Source organism: Centrocercus urophasianus, unplaced genomic scaffold (assembly GCF_019232065.1).
Source record: "Centrocercus urophasianus isolate 14NV4802_14NV808 unplaced genomic scaffold, USGS_Curo_1.0 seq_10, whole genome shotgun sequence".
Taxonomy (NCBI): Eukaryota; Metazoa; Chordata; class Aves; order Galliformes; family Phasianidae; genus Centrocercus; species Centrocercus urophasianus.
Window position 1 is genome coordinate 71,993,498 of NW_024884142.1, and position 24,283 is coordinate 72,017,780.

The 24,283-nt window shown below is 37.5% G+C and overlaps 1 protein-coding gene across 2 annotated transcripts in view; it reads right to left on the reverse strand.

The window, feature by feature from the left end:
* Window positions 1–12,587: 12,587 nt before the first annotated feature.
* Window positions 12,588–24,283, reverse strand: part of STRN (striatin) — a 55,518-nt gene continuing 43,822 nt past the window's right edge. For both annotated transcript variants that reach the window (XM_042814927.1, XM_042814916.1), the window contains 8 exons: window positions 20,706–20,881; window positions 19,669–19,716; window positions 18,919–19,040; window positions 17,909–18,076; window positions 16,149–16,289; window positions 14,482–14,589; window positions 13,098–13,184; window positions 12,588–13,015 (listed from right to left, as the gene is read on the reverse strand). In XM_042814927.1, coding sequence (XP_042670861.1) covers window positions 12,846–13,015; window positions 13,098–13,184; window positions 14,482–14,589; window positions 16,149–16,289; window positions 17,909–18,076; window positions 18,919–19,040; window positions 19,669–19,716; window positions 20,706–20,881 — 1,020 coding nt within the window. In that variant the 3' untranslated portion in view covers window positions 12,588–12,845. The remainder of the gene's footprint in view (window positions 13,016–13,097; window positions 13,185–14,481; window positions 14,590–16,148; window positions 16,290–17,908; window positions 18,077–18,918; window positions 19,041–19,668; window positions 19,717–20,705; window positions 20,882–24,283) is intronic.

Genomic DNA, 24,283 nt, shown 5'->3' on the forward strand with positions numbered 1-24,283 from the left:
GCTACAGGAACAATGCCAGCTCTGAGCTCAACAAATACTGGAATTATTTTTCTTTGGCACTTTCCAGTTAATGAGGTCGATTGCATCTCTGTCCTTATGTACAATAATGCTCTGTGTAGGCTACTGATTTTTCCCCTGCAGGCTTCAGAAACTCTGATTTGGATGGAATAGAATAACAAGCAGGAGACATCAAGGAGGGAGTAAATGGAGCTGTTTGGAAAGCTAACAGTATAGAGCCTCAGCTTAGGTGATTCCCATCTCAGGGTATGCACAAGAACTAAAATGTACCACCTGCTTCCAGCAGTGCCCAGGACCCCCCCACAGAGCTGTTACACTGCTCTGCTGCTGTGGTAGAAGCACCTCCCTCTGACACTGTCCATTGCTCACAATCCAGGATAGGACTGACATCCTGAAATCCCAGGCACATACTGGGAAGATAGTGTGAATTCAAGTATTGAGCTTCATCCAAATCCAGAGACCAGAAAATCAGCAAGCAGCCATAATTGGGCTGTGGGACCCACATCCATTTGCCAATCCCCATAAAGCCTCAGATCTGCAAAGCAGCCAGTGCAGGGGCTGGATCTCATCTCCCACAGTGCTGCATTAAATGTGCTTAAACAACAACAAGAAGAAAAAATCTTGTCCCCGTAGCTCACTTACACCATATCTTTTGCCATGTAGCTCAAGGCCTTTGCAAAGCAGGAGAGCCGCGGAGGCAGAAGAGGCTCCTTCAGTAAAAACTGTGGGTTTCAGTTGCTCACTGTCTGAAAGGTTTCTCAGACCCCCACTGCTCTATCACCAAACATGGCACAGTTAGAACAGCTTACAGCAGACTTTAGCATGAGGATAATTATTCAAGAGCCTTTAAAGAGGCTTAAGAGGAAAATATCTTAAAGCTCTGTATTACACACCGGGAAAAGCAGTATTTCTAGCATTCACAGGCACCCTCTTCTGAATTTGGTATGGACTTCTGTTGTATGGATTGATTTCAAGACACGCCTTTACAGCCCCATGTTATTCAGAGTACGTAGCTGTTCTGTCTATGGAGAGGCAGCCAAAGCACTGATCAGCAATGGGAGGAGAGACATGCAGAGGTCTTTTGACATTGCACTGCATGGCAGGTAGCAAGCAGCAGTTGCTGGTAGTTTCCATCTGGTGTCATGTATGATAATACATCCCTTAAGCAGAAATTACCAAAGGAAAAGGCTGAAGTTTCAGTGCAAGTACATGCATGTGTGTTCATGCACATTACGGTAATTACAGCACAGATTTGTGGAACTAACAGGAAATTGAAAGGAATTAAAGCTCACATTCCCCCTCTTACTCACAAATTAATTTTTTAATGTTATCATTCACACAAAGCAAATTAGGGTAAACTGCCACCAAAGGAGCACCCTTTCTGTCAACAAAACTGACACTATCTTTCAAATCTTTGTTTGGAAATGGGACTGAAGTAGATTAAAAATTCCCAGAGAAGTTACCATACTTCAAAGCATTGCAAACAGCCCATTCAACACAATTCCCCAGTGTGATGAAATGAGCCAGGTGAGGGTTCCTTTGCTAGTGCTCCAGCCACTATTCCTAAAGCCATGCCGGATGAAGTGGTGGTTTTACATTGGATTTACTGGGGACTTCATATTCTTAATATTGCAGGTTAATTCTTAATAGACAGCTTGCTACTACATATCAGGGCCGTACTGGACATACCCTGGCAGCACAGGAGAGCAGCACTCTGCAGATGGTCCTGCACACTGTGCTTATGCTCTGCAGCCAGAGCCACAGGTGTTCTTTAACACAGACATTTTCATTTGTACTGAAAACTTCGAGCAACAGCAAGTTTTCACTCTCCACAGAGAAGCTGAACAGCTATCTTCCTCATCAAACATTTGCTTAGGGCATGGCAGGGTTTGCTGTTGTCTAAATGGTTAATCTTGACTTTTACAGAACACCTGTGGTGCTCAGATGCCAACAAGCCATTCTATTCACTTCTTGAGATGACCTTGAAATTAATTTTTAATCTGACTCTCATCTAAACTGAGATGCCTTAAACACAGTGAAACTGAGCATAAGCCTCAGAAGTCCCAATGCAGCCTTCCTTCAACAGAAGAGGATCAGCACAGAATGTGGTCCTCTATAGCCCCTCACCTTCCATAGCAATAAGAACACTTGTCACATCTGAAGTCTGTCAGTAATAATAATAAAAGATAACAACCCTTCATAAATGTTTGGAGGAGTTATGTTGGTTTGGAGAAAGCAGAACTCCTTCTGTAACATATACAAGCTGTTCTGAGCTTCTCAATACAAGTTGCTATATCTTTTGCAATAAAGATGTCCCAAAGGCACACAAAGTCTATTTGTATATATGCAGTTACAAAAAAAAAAAAAAAAAAGGCAACAAATATGGTCCATGCCATGGTAGTTTCTCAAGTGCAGCTGATGTTTCTACAAGGCTTTAGAAGACAAAGCAAGGATGGGAAAAAAACAAACAAGTGTTTGGATGCATTTCTTTTACATGCTCAGCTGAAAAAAAATAAGCCTAGAAGGGAGCAAGCAGGGGCAGGAACAGCAAATTCCCTGTCAGAGGAATCAGACATTGCAACAGAGCCTACTGGTCTGAAAGGTCTCAAATATGTATGCACATCTTGCTAAGCCTGCAAGATAGTGTCTTATTTGAAACCAGACATCTTTTGGAAGCTGAAAAATAATAAAAACACAGGCTCTATTCTTTTTAGATGTGGGACTGAATCAAAAGAGGGTTTAGATATCCCAGCACTCGATGCTGGGCCACTCAGTATTAGATGCCTGACCATTGCAGTGAGGTCTGCGGCCTGGCTGAGGCATCCAGAAAAGCAGACCTGGAGCCAAATTTCTCACTGGATATACAGTCAAAAAGGAGCTTCTGATCACATTCTTTTTCTTACTCTTACAACATGAGTATCTGCACTTTTCAGTTATCTCAGCAAAGGTAATAGCCCATTTCAGGTTCCTCAGCAGGGTCTTACATGGCTAGGCCAGTGGCTCCTCTGCCCATTCTGTGCACCCACTCGCTTCTCAGCTGCTGCCGCCTTGCTGCTTCAGCAGGCAGTAGCTTTCCCTGTGGCAGCTTCTCAATTTGCTCTTCCACAAGATGGCAGAGCAGCTTCTCTCCTCTCCACCCTCTTTCTAGAGCCACTCTTTAGCATAGAAGGGTAAAAGCGCAAGAAGCCAGTAAACACTGGTGTTAAACAAGCTGACAGCCAACCAGACAGGGCCAAGGCAATCTGAATCTCCTTCACGCATCTACTACCCCACCCATCAGCTCCTCTCTATCTACGTGGCAAGTCAAAGCAAATTACATATCAGAAATATTACCTAACACCATACAGTAAGAACAGTCTTCTGTGCTGTACATACATTTCATTGTTTCATGCATTCATACATTCATTATTTCATGGTTGAACACAATCACCACCTGAATCATTCCTCTAGTTGTTTTGCCTTGCCCAGCACCGTCTCCTCGTTACAAATTGATCCATTCCATTTTCTTTTCCATCATCACCTCTCTTTGAGGAAGTCTTGAACAGTAGCAGGCAACCCACATTTGCTAAGTTGCCTCTATACTGAAAACATTGCAAATATACATCTGTGTAAGTGAGTGTCTCAAATTCAAAGTAGTCTTTAGGCCTCCTATGTGGGAGTGTGACTCCTACATTGTTCTTTCTCATGAATTTTCTCTCCAGAGGCAGAACACTGAGTAAAAGCAATTGTACCATCGTTTCGTAAGACAATTCCTATTACTATTTTCCCATAAGTAGGGAAGAGGAGTAGTACTAAGTTAGAAAGGTTATTTTACCTATCATGGAGACAGAGGAGATGAGAACTTCACTTATCCCACCTACAAGCTTAAAAAAAAAAAAAACAACCAACCAGCAGGATGGACCTGCTAATGAGTTTCTTTACTCAGTTCTGTGTAGGTTCCCATACCACCCCCTCAACAGCGTTGTTCCGATCGTTTTCCTGTAGAAACGGAGCTACCATCTGTGATGTGTGGTTTGCTCTCCTTAATCCTGTGCTGAAGGGTAGATTCATGCACTTATTTTTATTTTAAACAAATGTTCCACCCAGGAAGTGCATCATGCTTCGCTGTGATTAGGGAAGGCTGATGGAGCAGCTCCTGATCGGCGGCACTGTACACACTTTGCAAGTGTGTTCAGCCAGGAAAACACCAGGGACAGAGCACCTAAGTGCATGGAAAGATGCAAGGTTCCATCAATGCCAAGAAAACAGTACAGTACAGAACCAAGACATATAAGAACAGAGAAGTTGAGACACTACTGCAAATGGTAACACTAGACACAACTCAAAAACATTGACATGAGGTTACATCAAGTCCCTCCAAACTCTTGCCTACTTATGCTAGACTGTGTGCACTTCCTGCTCCTCGTACATACACCAAGAGCACAGATTGTTACAAAAATGCAGAATTACAAACACAAAACAAAATGTTGAAAAATAGTATTTATTAGCACCCAATTTACATAATTATATGGTACAAATGACACTTGCTGCTGCAACATTAAATAAAGCTGCTTTTAAAAACCATTGCTTATTTCTGGAAGTCCATGTGATTTTGCTCAGCACAGAATGCGGGTACAGTATACAGCTATCCCACTTCACTACAGTCATATCAATATAAATACCTGCATGGTTATTTCTATGTGGTCTCATTTTAAATGGCACTCTAAAATATGCAGACCTATACAATTTTAATGACAAAATATTTATTTGGACTATTCAAGCAAGTGAATGTAGTTTTAAATATAACCTATCCAAGAACCTTCACAAAGTATGAATTGCAGCGAAAAAGAGAAAATTCAGGGCCACAATTGAGAAGCTCAAAAATATACTGGCGTATTTCAAAATAATCTCTCTCTGAATTTTCTGTCTTCGCCATTTGAGATATTTATCCAGGATTTTAAAATATTGGTTTTCAGTAAAAGTTAATATGAAGTGTTTGAAGAAGCATTTTTCTTTATAGCAAATATTTAGACTTTTTATAACAAAGGCTTATCAAATCTTTGGAGAATGATGACTTTGACTTTTCTTATTTCCCATAAAAGCCTTTCTGAAATCTTGAAATATATGAAAATTTGGGATCCTGACTCCCAAGTAAACCATTTCCTTTGTGAATTAGAAAGCAGTATCTCTCACTTAAAATAACATTCACCTCTGCACAACAGTAGCATTTAAAGAAGGTAATCTGGTCGTATTCTGACAACGTGGTACTGAACCATAATACAAACTGACAAGCAGACTATTACTCAACAAGTAGGCATTTCTCATTTGGATCCACCACTATGCAAGACGCTAGAAGCCCAACACTGTTTCAAAGTAGTCATTCAAAACTGGCGTGCAAAATAATAACCTCAGAGTAATTCTGAAGGGGAATCTCAATTTCCTGTGGCTGTTTAAGCAAGAGTTCAAACATTAGTCACAGTAGCCTTTTCCTATTAACTATCTGTCATGGAAGTGACCCAAAACAGAAGAGGACCACATGTAAATATTGACATGTAAGTGGTTATCACCTGTGGTATCTTCTCTGAAAGAACTGTCAGGTACCTCTAAATTCAACAGTTTTTCCTAGGGAGGGGAAAGGGTATAGATGAATATAGATGAATATAAACAACAACAACCCAAATCATGACCATGCTGAAAAACCAATCAGTTTTAAATACTTCAATCTTATGAATGTAAGTTCCATAAGACAAGGAAATTCATCTAGATTTTTTTTTTAACCTGACAGTTTCTCTTAAAAGAAACCAATTGAAGATATTTAGATGAAATACAACGCAGGTTGATCTGCTGACAAATGTCAACAAAAAATCTTACAGCAGCAATAGTCTTCTTATCACAGATTTCTATAAGATTTTCAGATGTGTGATTCAAGGAAGTTACAGCACAAGTCTGATTTTCAGTCTGATTGGTCTATAATGGGCTGTACAAAAAATTATGAGCAATCATCTTCGTTTTGCATTTCCGGAACAAGTGGTAATACATACGAAACAGTTTTCAAAACCTGTGCATGCTTGTAAATGCATGATTGCAAGGAAACAGTTCTAGGAGCCACACATCTGAAAACAAGCAACATTCAACAAGCACTATCTTAATGAGAGGAAGAATAAAAAAATAAATTCTCAATGGAAAAATATTAGCTTGAAGTCCATTGCATTTTCCTTACACAATGTTTTTGGCTGCTTTTTTAAAATAATCCAAAATTATGAAAATATTTGGCTTGGAGATAAGTCATCCCTTTTCTTACAGAAGAATACAAATGCAGCTTCATAAATCTTTTCTCGGCTTTCCAGTCTAATACTCCGGTCTGAGGACCAAGGGTTTCTCTGAAGTAGGAGGGAGTACCTTTGAGGCCTGCAAGGGCTCGAGGACCTCGCCAGCACAAGGCTTTGAGCAGCTTCAAAAGCATACACATAGGCATGGTTTAAAATGAGGTGCGATCCCCCAGGATCACAGCGTGGCTTGGTGGCACAAACTGTGCCAAATTAGTTGGACACACAATACGATGACTCAGAGACAATCAAGAACAAAGATAGGCTAACGCATGTGTATTATTAAATACCTCTTTAGTTCAGCTATACTTCACATTTTATCATCCAGCATCAAACCTCCCTTTAGAATGACCCAGTTCAGACCCATAAACTCTACTGTGGAACTGGAACGACTACAGAGTCATCATCACTCTGGAATGATTCTGTAGTTGTTTTTGAGAATCTGAATTCCTTGAATGATGTAGTACTTCCTAAGTTTTCACAACAGATCAAAGGGTAGAGAAACCATGTCAGAAGGCAGGATCAGAGAACTCAGTAGACTTACATGAACTGGGACCAAGGAAGTATAGAACAGCCTGTTGGTGATGGGAGGCGCAATTTTGAAGCTGAAACCATAATACTCTTCAAAAACATTCTAGATCAAATGCTTTTATGAAATTTATCCCGCAATAAAAATCCACTGTAGCTATGGTATTACGACTCCAAGAAAAAATATATTTAAGTGGAAAGATAAGAGTGAAATTTCAAAAAGACTGATAACCTTCACAACAGGTACATATGTTAGTACAGGCACAGTTGTAATTTTGAAGGTCTCATTGCCAAGACCTTCCCTTCCTGGATTAGCCTCATCAGTTGCATCCTGAGCATTTGTCTGTACAAAGGCTATTTACATAAAGGTCACTCTTGCACCCTCCTCACTCCCCAGATGTTTCTTCATTCACTCTGTTGTACTTAAGTCTATCTCTTAAAATGTGAAGTTTTTCATGATTGCATCGCCTACCACTTTGTTTTCTGTCAGATTCATTGCTACTCAGCAGAAACACTGCAGAGGGTTTGCCTAACAGTTCACAGGCCAACAGTGTGCTCCTCTAAAGTGATGAAATAGTCAAGACTCTTCACCTATTGCAACCTCTGCAATTAAATATGTTATCAGATTTGAATAAAACATTTTCAATTACTACATGTCTTCATGGAAAAAGAGAGCTTTAGGTTTCCAGAAAAACTGTTGCTTCCTCTCTGTGCTCAACTGAACTTATCATTATGATGCTAACCAGCAGCAGGTGCCCCCCCCAATCAAACATTTCATACAAAACAATTTACCATATGTGAATATTTTACTATCATTTCTGATACCTTCATTTTTAACAGTGTAGGCCAAAACAGTTTCCACTACAGCCACAATTTTTAGTGCTATAAATGCTGTATTACAAGCAGCACCACATTTTCACAGTTATTTCCATGAATTTCACCTTGTCCACAAGAAAGCTGAAAGATACGTGTGCCAACTGAGTTTCAATTTAACTGAAACCACTGGTCCCATTCACTTACAGGAGAAAGTAAAGTTTAAAAAGACACAACAATATTTAGCAACACAAGCAATTGTTTGGGGCAGCTTGTCTAAAGCAACAGTTTCTCCACCTCTGACACAATTATTCCACAGTTTGGAATCTGAACATATACTACATTTTGTCCTTCACACAACCGGCAGCCAATGGGTGTGTGAATGAATAAATCTGAGGAGTCATCACAGGAAAGCTTCACTAAGATTGCTACTCCACCCCTTAGCAGAGTTCCCTCTGCTATCATCAGCTTGAATTCTACACTGCTTCCCAGCCTAGTTATTCTGAGCTGACACCTACAGGGAGGGCACATTGGTTTTGGCATTTAAACTGTTTCAACCCTCAGAGTTCATCTAACATCCTCCCTCATTGTTCAGCATAGTGACCACTATAGATCTTCAAAGCAAAAATATGAGTAATATCATTTGCTGGAGCTATTCATGTTAGATTGCAAGCTTCATGCTTCAGCAGAGGACTCCAAGAAGAACGCTCTCTATCAGTCCTGTACAGGCACAGGAATAAACACAATAGCTGCACTTTCCTCCACAACTCAGCCTATTTTACAAGGTTTTACAAGGTTTTACTAGAGAACATTCTTATTGAACATTTTACACCGAGAGCTCCCCAGAACAGTCTGCAAACTGTCCAAACCGCAGTCTGCAAATGGTTCCAAACATGCATCTTGAGAGGCATTCCAAACACTGAGATGTTTCTAACTGCTTCTTAACTTCATGTTTCCTGTGTGATGGACTAATGCTGATAAGTGATGCATGAGCTTATGGAAATCACTGCTCCCAAAAATGACACTGATAAAACATGAGGAACAGGGAGAGGGAAAGGGGACACATTTGAGATCAAACAGGTGTACCTCAAAAGGCAGTGTAACCAAGTCCTTTATCTGTCACATAATTTCTCAAAAGGATACATTTCTGATTACTGATGACAAAGCTGTATGGTAACTACATTTCCTCAAACATATTATGTATGGGACTGCTTTACATAACACCATTTGAGAACATACAGATAGAAAACAATCAACAGTATGTGACATGTCATCATCTTAAGACTTCTTGCTAAAGTCTTTTAAGTAACAAAATCTTTTATTTGATACGTCAAAACACTTTCTTCTGAGGCACAAACACGCAAAAAAAAAAAAGGCAAACAGAGATTTTTCGGGAGAGAAGGAAATATTTTCCACAACAAAATTATATCTAGAGCTTCCTCCAGGCTATTCTAAATCATTTTGTGCAAGTGTTTTGGCAACTGAATCAAATATAATTAAAGTGAAAGTATACAGCAATGAAATAAATTAGAAAGAAAAGTGAGAGTATTTAAACCTAGTGGACTCATTTTAAATGTATGAAAGAATTGCAGATTCTCCCATTAAATTAGTTAGCAAAACCAAAATCAGTAGCACAGGCTAACATACACAAAAAATTCTACAAGTTAACCATTAAAAAACGTATCATGTCAATTAAATACATGAAAAAGGACAATGGTAAAAGGCAATATACAGTGTCACACAAAAATGTCGCTATTTGTTGGTTTGTTTTGCTTTTTTTTTTTTCTCCAGGAACAACCATTAAGTTCCATTTTGTTTGCATCTTCAGATGGATTTATCACATTCGTAAAAATTACCAATTATACTGAACCAGAAAGAATTGCATTTTAAAGTGAAAAAAAAAAGAAAGAGTTCTCTCTGAGATCAGAAGTTCAAAGCATATAAAAATAAGTTATGAATTAAGCATCTAGCTGCAAAAGAATTTTAAGTACATACTGAAAGTGAAGGAGAAACTTGAGAAGCAGCAATGCTGAGTTAAAGAAAACAATTGTCAGAAATGAGATCTGGGTATAGAGATACTAGCTAGACCAAAACATCTGGACTTCCTACACAAAAGTATCATGTAGAGGGGAAAAAAACCAAAACCCTCCACATTTAACAGATCCCCTTCAGACTAAGTCTGACAAAGCACTGTAAGTGGAAAGGCATTGTGGGCACCAGGATACGGAGACATGAACTAAAAAAGCTGAAAACAAGAAAAAGTTGTGTAAAAAGAGCAGATTGAAAAACAGCCTAGAGAAAGGGGAAAGGAAATATGCAGCTAGAGCTAGTGCATACACAAAGGTTCCAAATTACAGGGGTGATGAGGAATATTTAAAATGGCACAAAATATGACTCGAAATACCAGCATGAAGTTACAAAAAAGAACCACTAAACGTCAAATAAATCCTCCTGCCAGTGAGAAGCAATCATCGAAATAACCTTCCGAAAGAAAATTAATCACTTAGAACACATACAGGACCTCACTGGCCAAGACAATATTAAAATGCACAAGTCAACAATCCTGCTTGAGTGAACAGATGGACTGGGTAACCTAAATAAATTTTTCATCCCTAACTCCTATGATGACGTTCAGAAGATCTGACAGGCTCATGCACAATACCCTGCAGTCCTACAAGTATGTGAACAAGTACAGTAAAAAGACATTGACATCAATTATGAAGACCAGCACAAAAATATATATCCACAACCTCTTTGTAAGGCTACATTTGTTTTGTTTTGTTTTTTTTAAAGGCACCTCATCCTCTAGCTATTGCCAGCTTTAAAAAAAGTCACTTCTCAGTTTGAGCAAAAGCTCGATAGTGAGAAGGAAACATCTTTCAATTCACATTTGAACAGCCACTTCTTACATTCCAATTGTAATCAGAATGACAGTCTTTAAAAACGAGCATGCTGGCCTATTCGTTTTATGTACAGCAATTTAAACAATTTTAACTACATACTGTATTGTGTAAGCAAAAGCACAACATTCATTTCATACTCACACCATTATCCTTTGTATACACAAACTCAAGAGAACTCTTAATACTAAAACATTAAAATGCACCCATAGAGTCTTCCCTTACTAGACATATTTAATACATGTTTACAATATATATACACATATGTAATATACATAGCTTTTAGAATTTTTCAAATAAATCTTTGTAATTTCCTCTCCAAAAAGAAATAAAATAATGACACTGAAAGAATATGAGTCAAGTACACAGAACTCTCACTAAGTTGAATGCTCAGTTTTGCAGACAAGTTTTCCCTCTTTTTATCATAAGCAAAACATTTTTAAAAACTAAATCTGAATCATTATCGTAATCATCTTTTTCATGGTAAAAGTTCTAACCTTACCTATGAAAATATATTGCATATCAGTATCATGAAGTGACATATCTGAATATTCTGAGCAAAAAAAGGTATTCCAGGATACTTTAGCAGTAAATATAATGTGTTGCAGGCTCAAAAAGCACAAGTCAACCTTTTATTCTAAATAATACAGTTAATCTAAACTCTGAGTTCAGCATCAATAGTGGTCCCATCTCTAAATATCACATGAACAACATGGTCAAATCCTATGTTGATATCTTTCAATGATTCCTTCTTAAAAAGTGTCAGCGTAAAGGTTAAGATGATCAGTTTCCAGTCTTAGCCTCAGGCTGGTCTTTGAAAGGATTGCCTATGTTGGGTTCTTTCCTACTCACATCAGCACCAGAAATAATCGAATAATAGGCAGAATAAATTCTGCCTTCCATTCCAATTTGAGGAAAACACCAACTCCAGACTGAAGAGCAGTAAGGGCTTTCATGGTGACATGTAACAAGAATCCACTCACTTTCATTATAGGGAGGGACAAAAGGGAAGGGATAAATTGCCAAATATTTTGGATTAAAAGTTACTTGTCACTTGAATCAACAGAGAAGTTCTGAATACTGAGACAAAACACATCTGTTGAGCAATTTTAAAAAAGCATTCATTCTTCAGGTAACCTAATTAATGGCACAATATGCCCAGTGAAGCACACGTGGAAAAGTTCCACAAATGCTGTAGTCTGGAAATGCCTCTACAAGTAGCAGAAACTTTCACACAGATCGACCTTTGTGCAGGCACCTGTGATGCTAGTAGGACTCATACAAAGCATAGGTTTAATCTTCAAAAGAAATTGAGTATTTCATGGTTACACGATGCCCAGAACGATACCCTTTTTTTAGCAGGAACAAAAAGAGGAGGATGAACATATGATAATTACACTGTAAGAGTTTCTTTGGGAAATCTTATAATTTCCTGTGCCAGATCTCCAAGAAAAACAGTATTATAAATCTGAATAAGTTAATCTGCTATGAAGTATGTACAGACTGCTTCAGTCTGCTGTTAACTGGGACTAGACTAAAGGCTAAGCTTCTAACCACATGCTAATGCAATTTAAAAAATTATACAATTTTTTTTTTGCAAACTAAATATTTGCCATATAACACCAAATATTTAATAAAACTTTACTGTATTTCAATTTATGTTAGTAATTTGCTTTTCTTTATCCACATTTATCTTAGGCTAGCAGCCAGGTGGCTGAGATTAAGTATCAGCTACTGCTCTCTGAATGTGATCTACTCGTTAATACCGAAGAGATTAAGGGATGACAAAGTGCCTCTCACATGACACAATAACAAGCATCTGAACTGACACTTTTTCCAGGTGATTTAATCTTAAGTACATCAAGATTCCTCAATAAGAAGCATCCCATAAAATTTCCCTCTTTTCCCTCTCTCCCTGAAGCAATTAGACCTCTTCTTTCCAGTACTCCATCTTAATAATAGAGAACACATAGACCTAATTTCACCCAAGGCCTGCCTGGACGAAAATTAACAACCTCTCAAATTATTTTTTTTTTTTTTTTTTTTTTTTTTTTTTTTTTTTCCCTTTTTTGAAAGTAGTTGAAACTGAGAGTTTCCAAGCTCTCAGCACCAGCTGAGCTCACAGAAACCAGAACAAATTTCAATTTAGAAAACAGCACCCTGCAAAAACTAAACACTTACAAACATTCTCTGATTGGGCAGGAGACTCACGCCCTTCTCTTCTCTTTTGTGCAGCTGGTTAAATATATACAAAGCTAAAGTTGGAAAGGGACACACTCTGTCATACAAACACTTTTGCCAGGGCATCTGCTCCTGCACTGGCAATATAACATTTGGATGGGTGGAATGCCACATCATGAATGGACTCATCAAATTTTTTGCGATGAGCAGTGAACTCTTGGATGCAGGTCTTGCTTTCAAGATTCCATAAGCGAATTGAACAGTCATGACCTAAAGAAAGGAGAAATGGTTTCTTTATAATTCACGCTTGCTACCACTATGTGAAAAGGAAAATGAAATTTAATGTACTTACTGCCAGACATCAAGTACAAGCCATTAGGATCGACAGCTAAACTTGTAACTGCATCTAAGTGAGCTACCATGGAGTGGATCAGTTTCCCTTTGAAAGAAAATAATTCAAGTTACTTTCTGTAATTCACTGTAAACTGCGTTCACTTTTTAAACCTCACCACAGCCCATTTAATAAGTATATTATCTTGTCCCATGATTGAATCAGCAAAAATTGTAGGAAACCCCACTCTTTTAATTTTTACATGCTCAGTAATGCTGCAGAACCAATACCATCAACTTTGTTCCTTTGCTTTTTGTGTGCAAATCCATCCTGATGCTGCAATCACTGTGCACATTAAATATCTATCCTCTAAGGGACTTAAGTGAGTTGAGCAGTAAGACCTTGACTGAGAAGGAGGACATGGGCTGAGTACTCTGATAAGCAATGAATCTAATTAAATAAGAATACAGAATGATTTTAATCAACTCAGAGAGAAGTGGTGTTCTAGAACAGCTTATTAATATTAATGATTTGGTGTGAAATACACAAAATCATGGCTCAGATATATTTTTTTGGTTGCAGAAAATAATAAAGAAAAAACTGAAAAGCTCAGTGTTTCCTCTACGATACATTATGGCATTATATCATCAAACAAATAATCAATTTTCAGCTTTCATCTCAGTTTCCATTGGGTGCCTTTTATTTAACATATGTGAAGAACAGCTAGCATAAAATCAACTAGAATGTCGAAAGATCTCAGTTTAACTTTTAGGTCTGTGTGATCTGGAAGCAGAGAAGTCACAAGCTGAAGAAAATCAACATTTACAATCAGAATGACAGTTCAATGCTACCACTCCTACAAAAATTTCCTTTATGTAATATATAATTATACAGGTTAGTGCAACTCTCACTACAGATTTGAAAAAGTATTCTAATGGTCTACTGTTTCTGCAGAAAAGAGAGATGGAGAAATAGAGTGTATTAAACTGAGAATTATGCCCTGCAAGGAATCTACTACCTCCAAATCATTAAGTGGAAGTCTTAGAAGCAGTAAAGTGGTGCCTAGACTCCCTGCCCTCATATCAGAGCTCTAGACAAGCACTATGAACATAAGGACATGAAAATTAAGAATTTGCTTTATTGATAACCACTAAGTTTAAAGCATTTTAATAGAACTAACAGAGTGAGTGATGAAGGTTCCTTATCATTATCCCAATAAACTTTTAAGTAGACTGGCAATCTGGGGGCTCAGGCAGTGAAAAAAAGATTTTTGTTTCAGAGGACATCCAGTTCTTAACATTCTTCAGCATTTGTGCACATAACATTAATCATAATTCTACTTGCATTTTATGTCATACAGCTAAATACTATGACTAGGTCCTGCTGAAAAGATACGGATGCATACCTGTATTGTTGTCATAGAATTTGATGTGCCTGTCTTCATGAGCAGTGATACTAATTGGAAGAGTCGGATGGCTGATGACTCTGTTTATCTGACAGGAAGTACTGACCGCTGGGGAAAACAAAACAAAACATATTGACACGTGTAAATTGCTAAGGTCTTTGAAAAACTGCAATTAAAAAATGCATATGTAATCAATTTTATATGCAATGTAATTTTCGGTAAGAATAAGTATTCAAAAACTAAGTGAAAATACTATTTTTGCATTTCCTCACCTCCACACTGCTCCTCTTTGTCAAGTCAAATTTTCATTGTAACATACAGGCAGACAAGAAAGTTAACATTGTAGTAAGAATGTTTAAAAGTAAAGAGGATTCCTCACCACCACAGAACAAAAGGCATGTACTATCACTAGATACTAGGCTATTCATATGACAGGCACATTCTCAGCATTCAAGAATCCTGAAATATCACTATTTCATATTTATATAAATAGACATGCACGTGTGCAGGAAGTAGAAAATTACACAAAAGATACTTTGGTGGGTTATTTTTTTTTTAATAGAAACCTAGACATTGACTTGCCAAGCACAGTGAGACTTAAGGAGTCCCTAAGCGGTGACGGTAGGCCACTTCAGATCACTCATCTACTATTGCCTAGTTCTTGTATTATTTATTTAATACAGCTAACTTTTAGAGCACAGTTACGTAAGTAAAAATACTAAACAGAGACTACTAGATGTTGGTGAGCTTCTTTTTTTTTTTTTTTTTTTCCCAAAAAGAAGAATATTTTTGTACAGTTGTTTTTTTGGGGTTTTTTTTTACTACAGTGAGGAGAATCCTGCACAATAAAGTAATAATACGAAGAAGGAAGGCGGGATTTTCTGTTCACTCTTATAAAATGTCAAATTTGTTAAATTTCATGAAAAGAGATGAGCAAAACTGATAAGAAGGGCATGCTCCCTTTTAAAAGTATAATCATACAGTAGCATTCACTAGCATAAAAGTTTCAGCTGAAAAAAAAAAAAAAAAAAAAAAAAATCAAAGTTTTAAAAAAAGACTGAACATTTTTATAGTTCTCAGGTTACCATTTTGACCCAAATATGAATCCTTGTGCTTTAGCTGCTTCTGGCCCCTCTCCTAGAGATGGGAACACTGCCATGATCCAAAGCATTGTGAAGGAGCTTGTGAGCTCTGCTCATCTTCAGTGAAAACTTCAAACAAAGCCTGATTGAAAATGAGCCAATACCGCTTATGAAAAACATAGAACTTGTCCTACACATTCACAGATCTTTCATGAATTCCACCTGAGATTTGTGTGATACTATCTCTGACTTGCAATTTTGGACTAAAGAGAAAATGGAAAATCCTGATTAAAAAAATCTCAGGAAGTTCTGTTCTTTTCCTTCTGCCACTGTTCCTTGAAGAATAAGTTACAGTCTCTGCAGTTCTTCCACCTTTTTTCAAAGCTATGTTTGCTCTTCTACTAAAAAGCTTCTTGCTTTAGTATAGTAATAACAACTTACTCCTACATCTTAAAACACGTTTAACATAATACATGATGCAAGTTACTAAGATACACCGTTTGCCTAATTGCTTGGAAACACTGAAAGGACTATTAACGGCATTTGAACTCAATCTAGCAATTTTTTTCTGTTTTGAATACATACCATTATCTACTCCAGACTCCAGGGTAAGAATCCGTTGCCGTGTCTCCATGTTAAAAATGCTAGTGTGTCCAGTGTTAAATGATGCTACCATGAGGCTTGGGTCACTGCTCACAAGATCTACTGAGGAAGGGATTCCCATTTCTAGAAAACAATGCAGAGAACATTTTCATAAGCAGCAGATTGTGTAAAAAAAATAGAAAAAGAACACCAAGCATTTTCATATTTAAAGTCTTATGATTATGAAATGTTACATTTTAAAAACTACATTATGACAATCCAAATAGATGGTCTGGAGTGATCACTACTTTAAACCTGCTTTTCTGGTATGTATTTCAACATTCTTTATTGAGATGCTCTATCTGGAATTGAGATTGGACAGAAATCTAATTTGAAATGTGCTGGAAAGTAAGAACCTCGTGTGTTCCACCTGCCCTGCCCCTTTTCTTCCTTTAAATGCAAGAAAAAATTTCAGCCAAACCTTCAGTGAAGGGACATAAAATCAAAACAGGAAAATCATTTACATGACAGATGATTTTAAGCTGCTGTTAAACTGGACAACTTCAGAGCTTAAAAAAACCCCAAAGCTTTCCAAATGTAAATTTTACATGCTGAAACTATCAGCATGGAAAGTTACGTAAGTACATTAAAAACCTCACATTACATAACTTCTTCCATCCTGCCCATTACATATCAGATGACTTTACACAGTGGCTATCTGAACACTACAGGATAGAAAGCCAGATCAGCAGAGGCTGAGTATGAGAAACATCCCTTAAAATTTCTGCCCTCAAATGTACTTTTCCCTACCAACTAAATAAAAGAACAACACCATTTTCAACAGATGTCATAAGCAGGAGGAGGAAGAGGTAAAATCATAGAATGGTTTGGGTTGAGAGGGACTTTAAAGACCATCCAGTTCCAATCCCTCTCCAAGGGGCAGGGACACCTTCTAATAGATCAAGTTGTCCAGGGCCCCAGCCAGCCTGGCCTTGAACACTTTCAGGGATGGGACATCCATAGCTTCTCTATGAGAAGCCTCACAGAGAAGCCTCACCGCTCCCACAGTTAATAATTTCTTTCTGATGCCTAACCTATATCTATACTCTTTGTCCCAGCTCTACACTTCCTGACAAACAGATCCTCTCTCCAGCTTTCTTGTAGGCCCCCTTTAGGAAATGGCTGATATAAGGACTCCCCCCAAAGCCTTCTCTTCTTCAGGCTGAATAACCCTGACTATTTCAGCCTGTCTTCCTAGAGAAGTTGCTCCACAGCCCTATGATCATCCTTGTAGATGATCCAACTGATCCATGTCCTTCTCAATGCTGGGGGCCACAGAGCTGAATGCAGAACTGTGAGTGGAATCTCACAGGAGCAGAGCGGAGAGGGACAATCACCTCCCCCATCCTGCTGGTCTTCTTTTGATGCAGCCCAGGATACAGTTGGCCTTCTGGGTAGCCAGGTGAAGCACCTTGCACTTGGCCTTGTTGAACTTCATGAAGTTCATACAGGCCTTCCTCTCAAGTCTGTCCTGGTCTCTCCAAACGCATCCCAAGTAACCTGCAACACCTAGTTTTCAGATATGTGTGACTGTCCCCCTGTGTGTAGGTATCAATATTGGCTGGTGTCAGAATCCAAAATTCACTACTCTTCTAAGCAATCATAGCAGTATAAATCCAGTAAACAAACAAGAAAGATATCTACTCAGTAGCCAAGATTATGGTGGTCTGAACAGTTATGCTAATGAACTTAAAATTCCATACCCTGATTATCATTAAATACGTTGAGAGCTGGAGCAACTTCTGTAGCTTTCCACAAACGTACAGTGCCGTCTGCAGAACAGGACAGCAAACGCTGGTGTGTGCCACTGTAAACCAGACCCCACACTGCATCAGTATGGCCTACAAAAGCACCTCTTAGAACAGAAGGATCTGTGAACAAAAGACAAACAAACCACATTTCAAAACAAAAACTGAATTAAGTGAATAGTTTTATCTTGCTCTGTGCTTATGGAGCAGCCTTAACAAGCTAGTCTGTAAAAAAAACAAAACAAAAACAGCCAAGCTGGTCTTATCAGTGTAACAGTGTAAATTATTCTATTATTCTTTAATTTCATCAGCACAAGTGGCATTCAGTTTCCCAGTTTATAATTAATTCCCAGTTTGTAAAAAAACTTAATAATAAAGTTTCAGCAGAAGAAATGGTATTAAAGATAATAAAACAGATTTTGATTTTAAAATAAAACTCACTCTCAAAGAGCCACTAATGGTATATGTCAGTCTTTTTTCATAAGACAGCCTTGAAGCCAATTGTATCTGATGCTATGAGATGTGAAGAACATTTTAAAACAGACACAAGGCTGAGGCCTGTTTATAGCTCATAAACATTACTGAAATATGCAATTTTATCAGTTTGAATATAATATTAACAGCTTTGGTCTCAGACTCTACAACCTCTTTATCTCAACAGCATAGATTTGTCAAAGAATGTTTATATATACATTTCCTGTCCTTGTTAGTATCAGGTTTAGTCCTGTACTTTTTCAACCTAGCTGTTTGCCAGAACTGTAATGAGATCAAGGCTCTTTTTAAGAAGTTGAAAAATTCCATCTTCTCATCAATCAACATCAATATTAAAACAAAAATTTATTTTAACTGGAGCAAATGTTCAATCTTCTTTTAATTTTTCCAATAAATACTACCTACAAATTATACTATTTTAGCTATTAATGTCACTAAATGTGTCCTTTTGTTGGTATCTGACAACTATGTACCATAAGAGTCGTAGGGGTCGATGTTGGGATTTGTTGTATTCCAGCCATGGATGAGGCCATCAGTTCCCCCACTGTAACACTGCTCACCATTACTGCTCATCACCACACAAAGCACTGGCCCACTGGAAGAAACCACATTCCCAAAAGTTAACTATTAACATTTTCATTAAACGATAAATACTGTCAAATGATTCTTCAAATTTTCCTGTTAAATACAATTAATTTATTGCATTGGCTGCAATGAAAATTCTGCATTCTCAGATCATAGGCTACATTACTTCCTAAATAGTATCTCAGCAATATTTGGTAATTTAACTGCAGTCTGAACAATTTAGACATTTCACATTTTGAAGACGATAAGTTTTATTATTTTCATTTTTATCTCATTTTTTCATTTTTTCCCCTCTTTAAAAATCGAAAATTTTTCCATGAAAACCATTCAGTAGATTTTAATTCATTGGACATAGCTTCATTCTACATATACACATATCTGGCAAAAAGGCAAGAGCTGTAATGAATGGAATACCTAGTTGAATGTGAACTGCATAATTTGTAGTTTAAAAATGGTAGTGTACCCAGCGCCAGACAAAAACAGATGAAAATAAGTAGGTATTTTAACTAAAATGGGAATAAAAGCACTGCACGGAACCATTAGGTGACACAGTGCTTTAAAATTGCTTTAAAAATTTTTGTGTCTGTTTAAAGATCTTGTATTTCTCAAATAAGACAGCGTTCTAATCAAATACTCACCTGTGTGCTCTGAAGGTATATATTGGCTCTACATCAAGAGAAGCACTCCTAAATGAAGTACAAGGAAATGTTAACACACATATGACCTTACATTATGCTTTACAAAAATGTGCCAGAATTAATAAGTTCTTAAAAAATCACCGCTACCACTTTTGAAATCTCTGCTACAAAAAATCATGTCAAAATAAGAAATTGTATATCTAGTAATTCTTTCCATTCTTTCAAAATACGATAGGATTTTCCCTTGCTTGTCTGATTCATAGACCTTCAAGGTGAGAAAGCTCAGGAAGTCTCACACACCAATCAAAGCAGAAGGTACATCAGTGGTTTGAAAGGAGTAGAACGCTATCAGTATCAGATGGAATATTTCCTTGTTTCAAATCCCCACCCAAGGAAGAGAGCTTGTAACACCTTGCTTTTATACCAAAGCTCTAACAGTTACAAATCATTTAAACTGCTGCTCAGGACTTCACAAGTCAGGTGTTGGGATTTTATTTGCTTTTTTTTTCAGGACTACCACAGGCATTGTCCAGTCTTCATAAAAGGCATGATGCACACCCTTCACTATGTTAACCTTATTACAAATTTATTCGTTTCCTCACGTCCCTTGCAATACAAAGAAAACACTGTACACATAAGCCTAGCAACATTGCTGTCAATGTTTACATGTATATATATATATACATGCACATGAGTATACATTTACTTTTTACATATACGCATGTATGTTTATATATTTATATGCAGATACAAGGACACTAGGAGGTTGCAGACAAATATTTTTACTAATAAATTAGTTTCCCATTTTAGTCTACACACAAAATACGTACACTCAAAAGAAGAGAACAGTTTTTATTTTTGCATGCATAGATTTCTTCTCATACACTTTAAAAGTCTCCATAATTCTTTAAGAGTTTCTTTTCGTACTTAAGGGACAATTCCCATTGACTCCCAAGGACTACCAGATGAAGCAGTACCTACAATTTTATTTAGATAAATATAATGCTTTAAAGAAGTAAAGCAAAAAAAGATCTTACTTTTTTGCTGGGGCTGTTTTTTGTAAATTCCACATTTTTAATGTATGGTCCTCTGAAGCTGTTATTAGCACAGGCTCAACTGGGTGAAAAGCTAAACCTCTTATTCCGTCAAAGTGGCTTCTTAATGTGAATTTGGGGTTCCAAGTCTTTCTCAGTGCATCCGTATTGTTTCCTATCTAAAAATAATAATCAAAAAGGGACATTTGTAATTAGTCTGGAAAATACAAGGAAAGGATATCAGAGCTTTAGTCTGCCATTTTCAGAATTAACTAATTTTTCATAATAACTTGTTCTCGAGTAACAATCCACTTAAAGCTCATCAGACCACTCAAAATGAGTATGAAGATAGAGATACTCTGCAAAGGCAACAAGTCTAACTCTGCAGCAATGCATTCTGTGCAAATCTGAAGTCCACATGTCTACTAGGCTGCACAATTCAAAAGCACCTTTCTGATTAATACTGCTATAAACTTTGGTATTCGAAAGTTGATGTACCTATTGGCTCATTCGTTAACACTGGGCTTGAATCAAGCAAACCACTGTGCCTGAATATCTGAAGTATCACTGACATGTTATCTATCAAGTAAAGAGCTAACAGAAATGGACAGCTGTCTAGCAGTGCAGAAAGGAAAACAATCTAACATATTTACTTCAGGCAATACAAGTTCTGTGATAATACATGACAAGATGATCTTGCCAAAAAACAATAAAAAAAAAGGCAAAAAAAGTCTTGGCTATATACTAAGAATGTAACTGGCAAGCACTAAGATATTATATACACAGAGATAAGTACTTGGCAATGAATGCATTTTACATAGATCCAGTAAGAAAGCCTTAAAAAAATAAACAGTTACTTCAACATTTTTCCTCTGAGCAGACTATGTAAAATGCCAAACAGACTTCAATGACTTTGTCAACCAAGACTGCCACAGTTAAATTTGCCCTGCTATAATCACTGCAAACAATCCATTAGTAAAACATTGACATAAACAATCATGCTTAAGATACAAATAATTTCACTATATTGAAAGCTATGGATAATCTCAAATAATTAGGTGTCATCAACTTCCATAAAGAAATAATTATCATGAGACACTTTGAGAATCTACATTTTATTCTAGAATGTGAACAAAAAATAGGTTGCTTTGTTTTTATTTTTAATGTTATTTTTGGATTTATTAACTATGCTTCATTGAGGAGGATCTACAGACTTTAAACAAGTAAGGAGGCATAGCAAAAAGTGGGCTCAGTCTCATTGTATTTCTTAGTAATTATGTACTGTCTGTTCACTGAGACTGCTTAGTTTCTTTGCTAGTCTACTGAGCTCAACTGGCTCAGGGAGGGAACAGACAAATGCTGGAGCTGGTGCAAGGATGGGGCAGGACTGCAAAGTTAGTAGCACTGTCAGATTTTCTGGAGATTGGCCAGAAAGTCTCAGTAAAGAGGGTACAACACACACATAGTATCCACAGATAACTGTAGTAGAACTTATCTGCCTGAAGATAAGCATCTAGCGCCTATTAAGGCAATGGAAGAAACTGAACCTGGCCTCCAGGTGCCATACCAGATACACAGGTCCTGTGTCTAATCCACAAACGCTCCAGATTGCCTAACAAGACCACGCCAGCACTGACAATAGCATTCACAGTTTGTTTCTCATTCAGAGGTGTTCTTTCAAAAGAGTGCAATACAGCTGTTGGAGTGGATCCGCAGGAGGGCCACAAAGATGATCAGAAGGCTGGTGCACCTCCCCTACAAGGACAGGCTGAGAAACAGGGCTCATCAGCTTGGATAAGAGAAGACTCCAGAGGGGCCATATAGCGGCCTTCCAATACAGGAAAGGGCCCATCGGAAAGCTGAAGAGGGACTTTTGATAAGGTCACGTAGCAACAGGATGAGGGGAAATGGTTTTAAACAGGAAGAGGGTAGATTTGGACTAGATATTAGGAAGAATTCTTTACTGTGAGTGTGGTGAGACACTGGAACAGGTTGCCCAGGGAGTTTGTGGATGTCCTCTCCCTGGTAGCATTCAAGACCAGGCTGGACGGAACTTGGAGGAATCCGGTCTACAGGGAAGTGTCTCTGCCTGTACTAGCAAGGAGGTTGGAACTAGATGATCTTAAACTTAAAGGTGCCTTCCAACCCAAACCACTCTGTGACTCTATAATTAGCTTATATATTGTGAAGTAGACTGGGGACAGTTTCACTCAGATCAGCAGCAGAGGTGGAGACAGATCCTAGTCCTGATGTGCTGTCTGTATGGCCACCCCATCATCACTCCCTCTTCATTCACTCCCAAGAGCTCCAAGAAGGTCAGTTACTAACAGGACAGCTGGCCTCCTTGTCTCTCTTCCCACTAAAATACAACAGTGAGGTAGCCTGAGATTTAAAAAGCACAGTTGATAGGGAGGAGAGAGGAGGAGTCCACTCCATAATTACCACCTGACTTGGTTTTGCTTTTAATTGTTATGTCTGTGTCTAACTATACAATGCATACAACTTGAAAATGCCAGAAATAGCTGTGGTTTGCAGATAGGATTACAAATATGTCTGATGCAGAAAGTTAAAGGCAAACAAGCAAGAACCTACTGCAAAGCCTAAAACCTCCAGTTCACTACACAATGTGTTATCAGTATATTAAATGTAGTAATTCTGTAGTTTAGATGCTCTTACATAGAACTCATTCTGTTATGAAGATACGCAACAAAGAAATATTTTCTCTTTTAAGTAATATATTAAAATAATCTACTACTAATTGAAAGCCATTCTTTAATTTACAGCCAGTCAAAGCAGTGTTTGAAAAACCTAAACAATAAAATGAAGTGGGGTACTACTGCTATGTTTTGGAAGAAAATAATCAAGTAAACACAACACTGAGAAAACAGAGTCTGAAAAGAGGAAACTGCAGCTCTTGAGAGAAAAATACATTTAAAGACTGATTCACACAAAACTCTTAAACTTCACTGCCTGTATAATATAGAAGTGAATCTATAAAACCTACTACATTTCTAGTAATTCTACTAAATCCTACCTCATTCTCAATTGGCATCTGACAGAAGATGTGAAGTGATCCAAAATAAAAGCAGATTATATTATTTGTAAGCTATGCTTCCAAGGAAAATCAAAAGGGAAAACTAATCATTCATTTTGCTTCAATAAAGCAACAAGAGCAAAGAGCTTTGCAAACATTTTTTTTTTTTTTTCAACTGTCAACACTGGAAAAGATAAGGGCTGAGGTAAGCATGACTATGAATTCCTGATAACTGGACCTCGCATAGGATTTAACAAGTGAACAAATAGAAATAAATACACCCAGTCATGCATGATAGGATGCAATAGATAAAGAAATGCTAGATTCCATAAACAAAAGCTCTTAACTCAAGATGTAGAAACAAGTTATATGCACACTTGATCAATGAAGTCAACATTATGCTTCCATGCATATCACATCTTCTGAATGTATAAAATCAGAATCTAATTAAGTTTAACTGGGAAAAAAATGAAATTTGTACATCAATTTGCTATATTTTTGGAGAGAAAGTTAGGAAAGGTTAACAAAAAAATTGAGTCCAGATTAG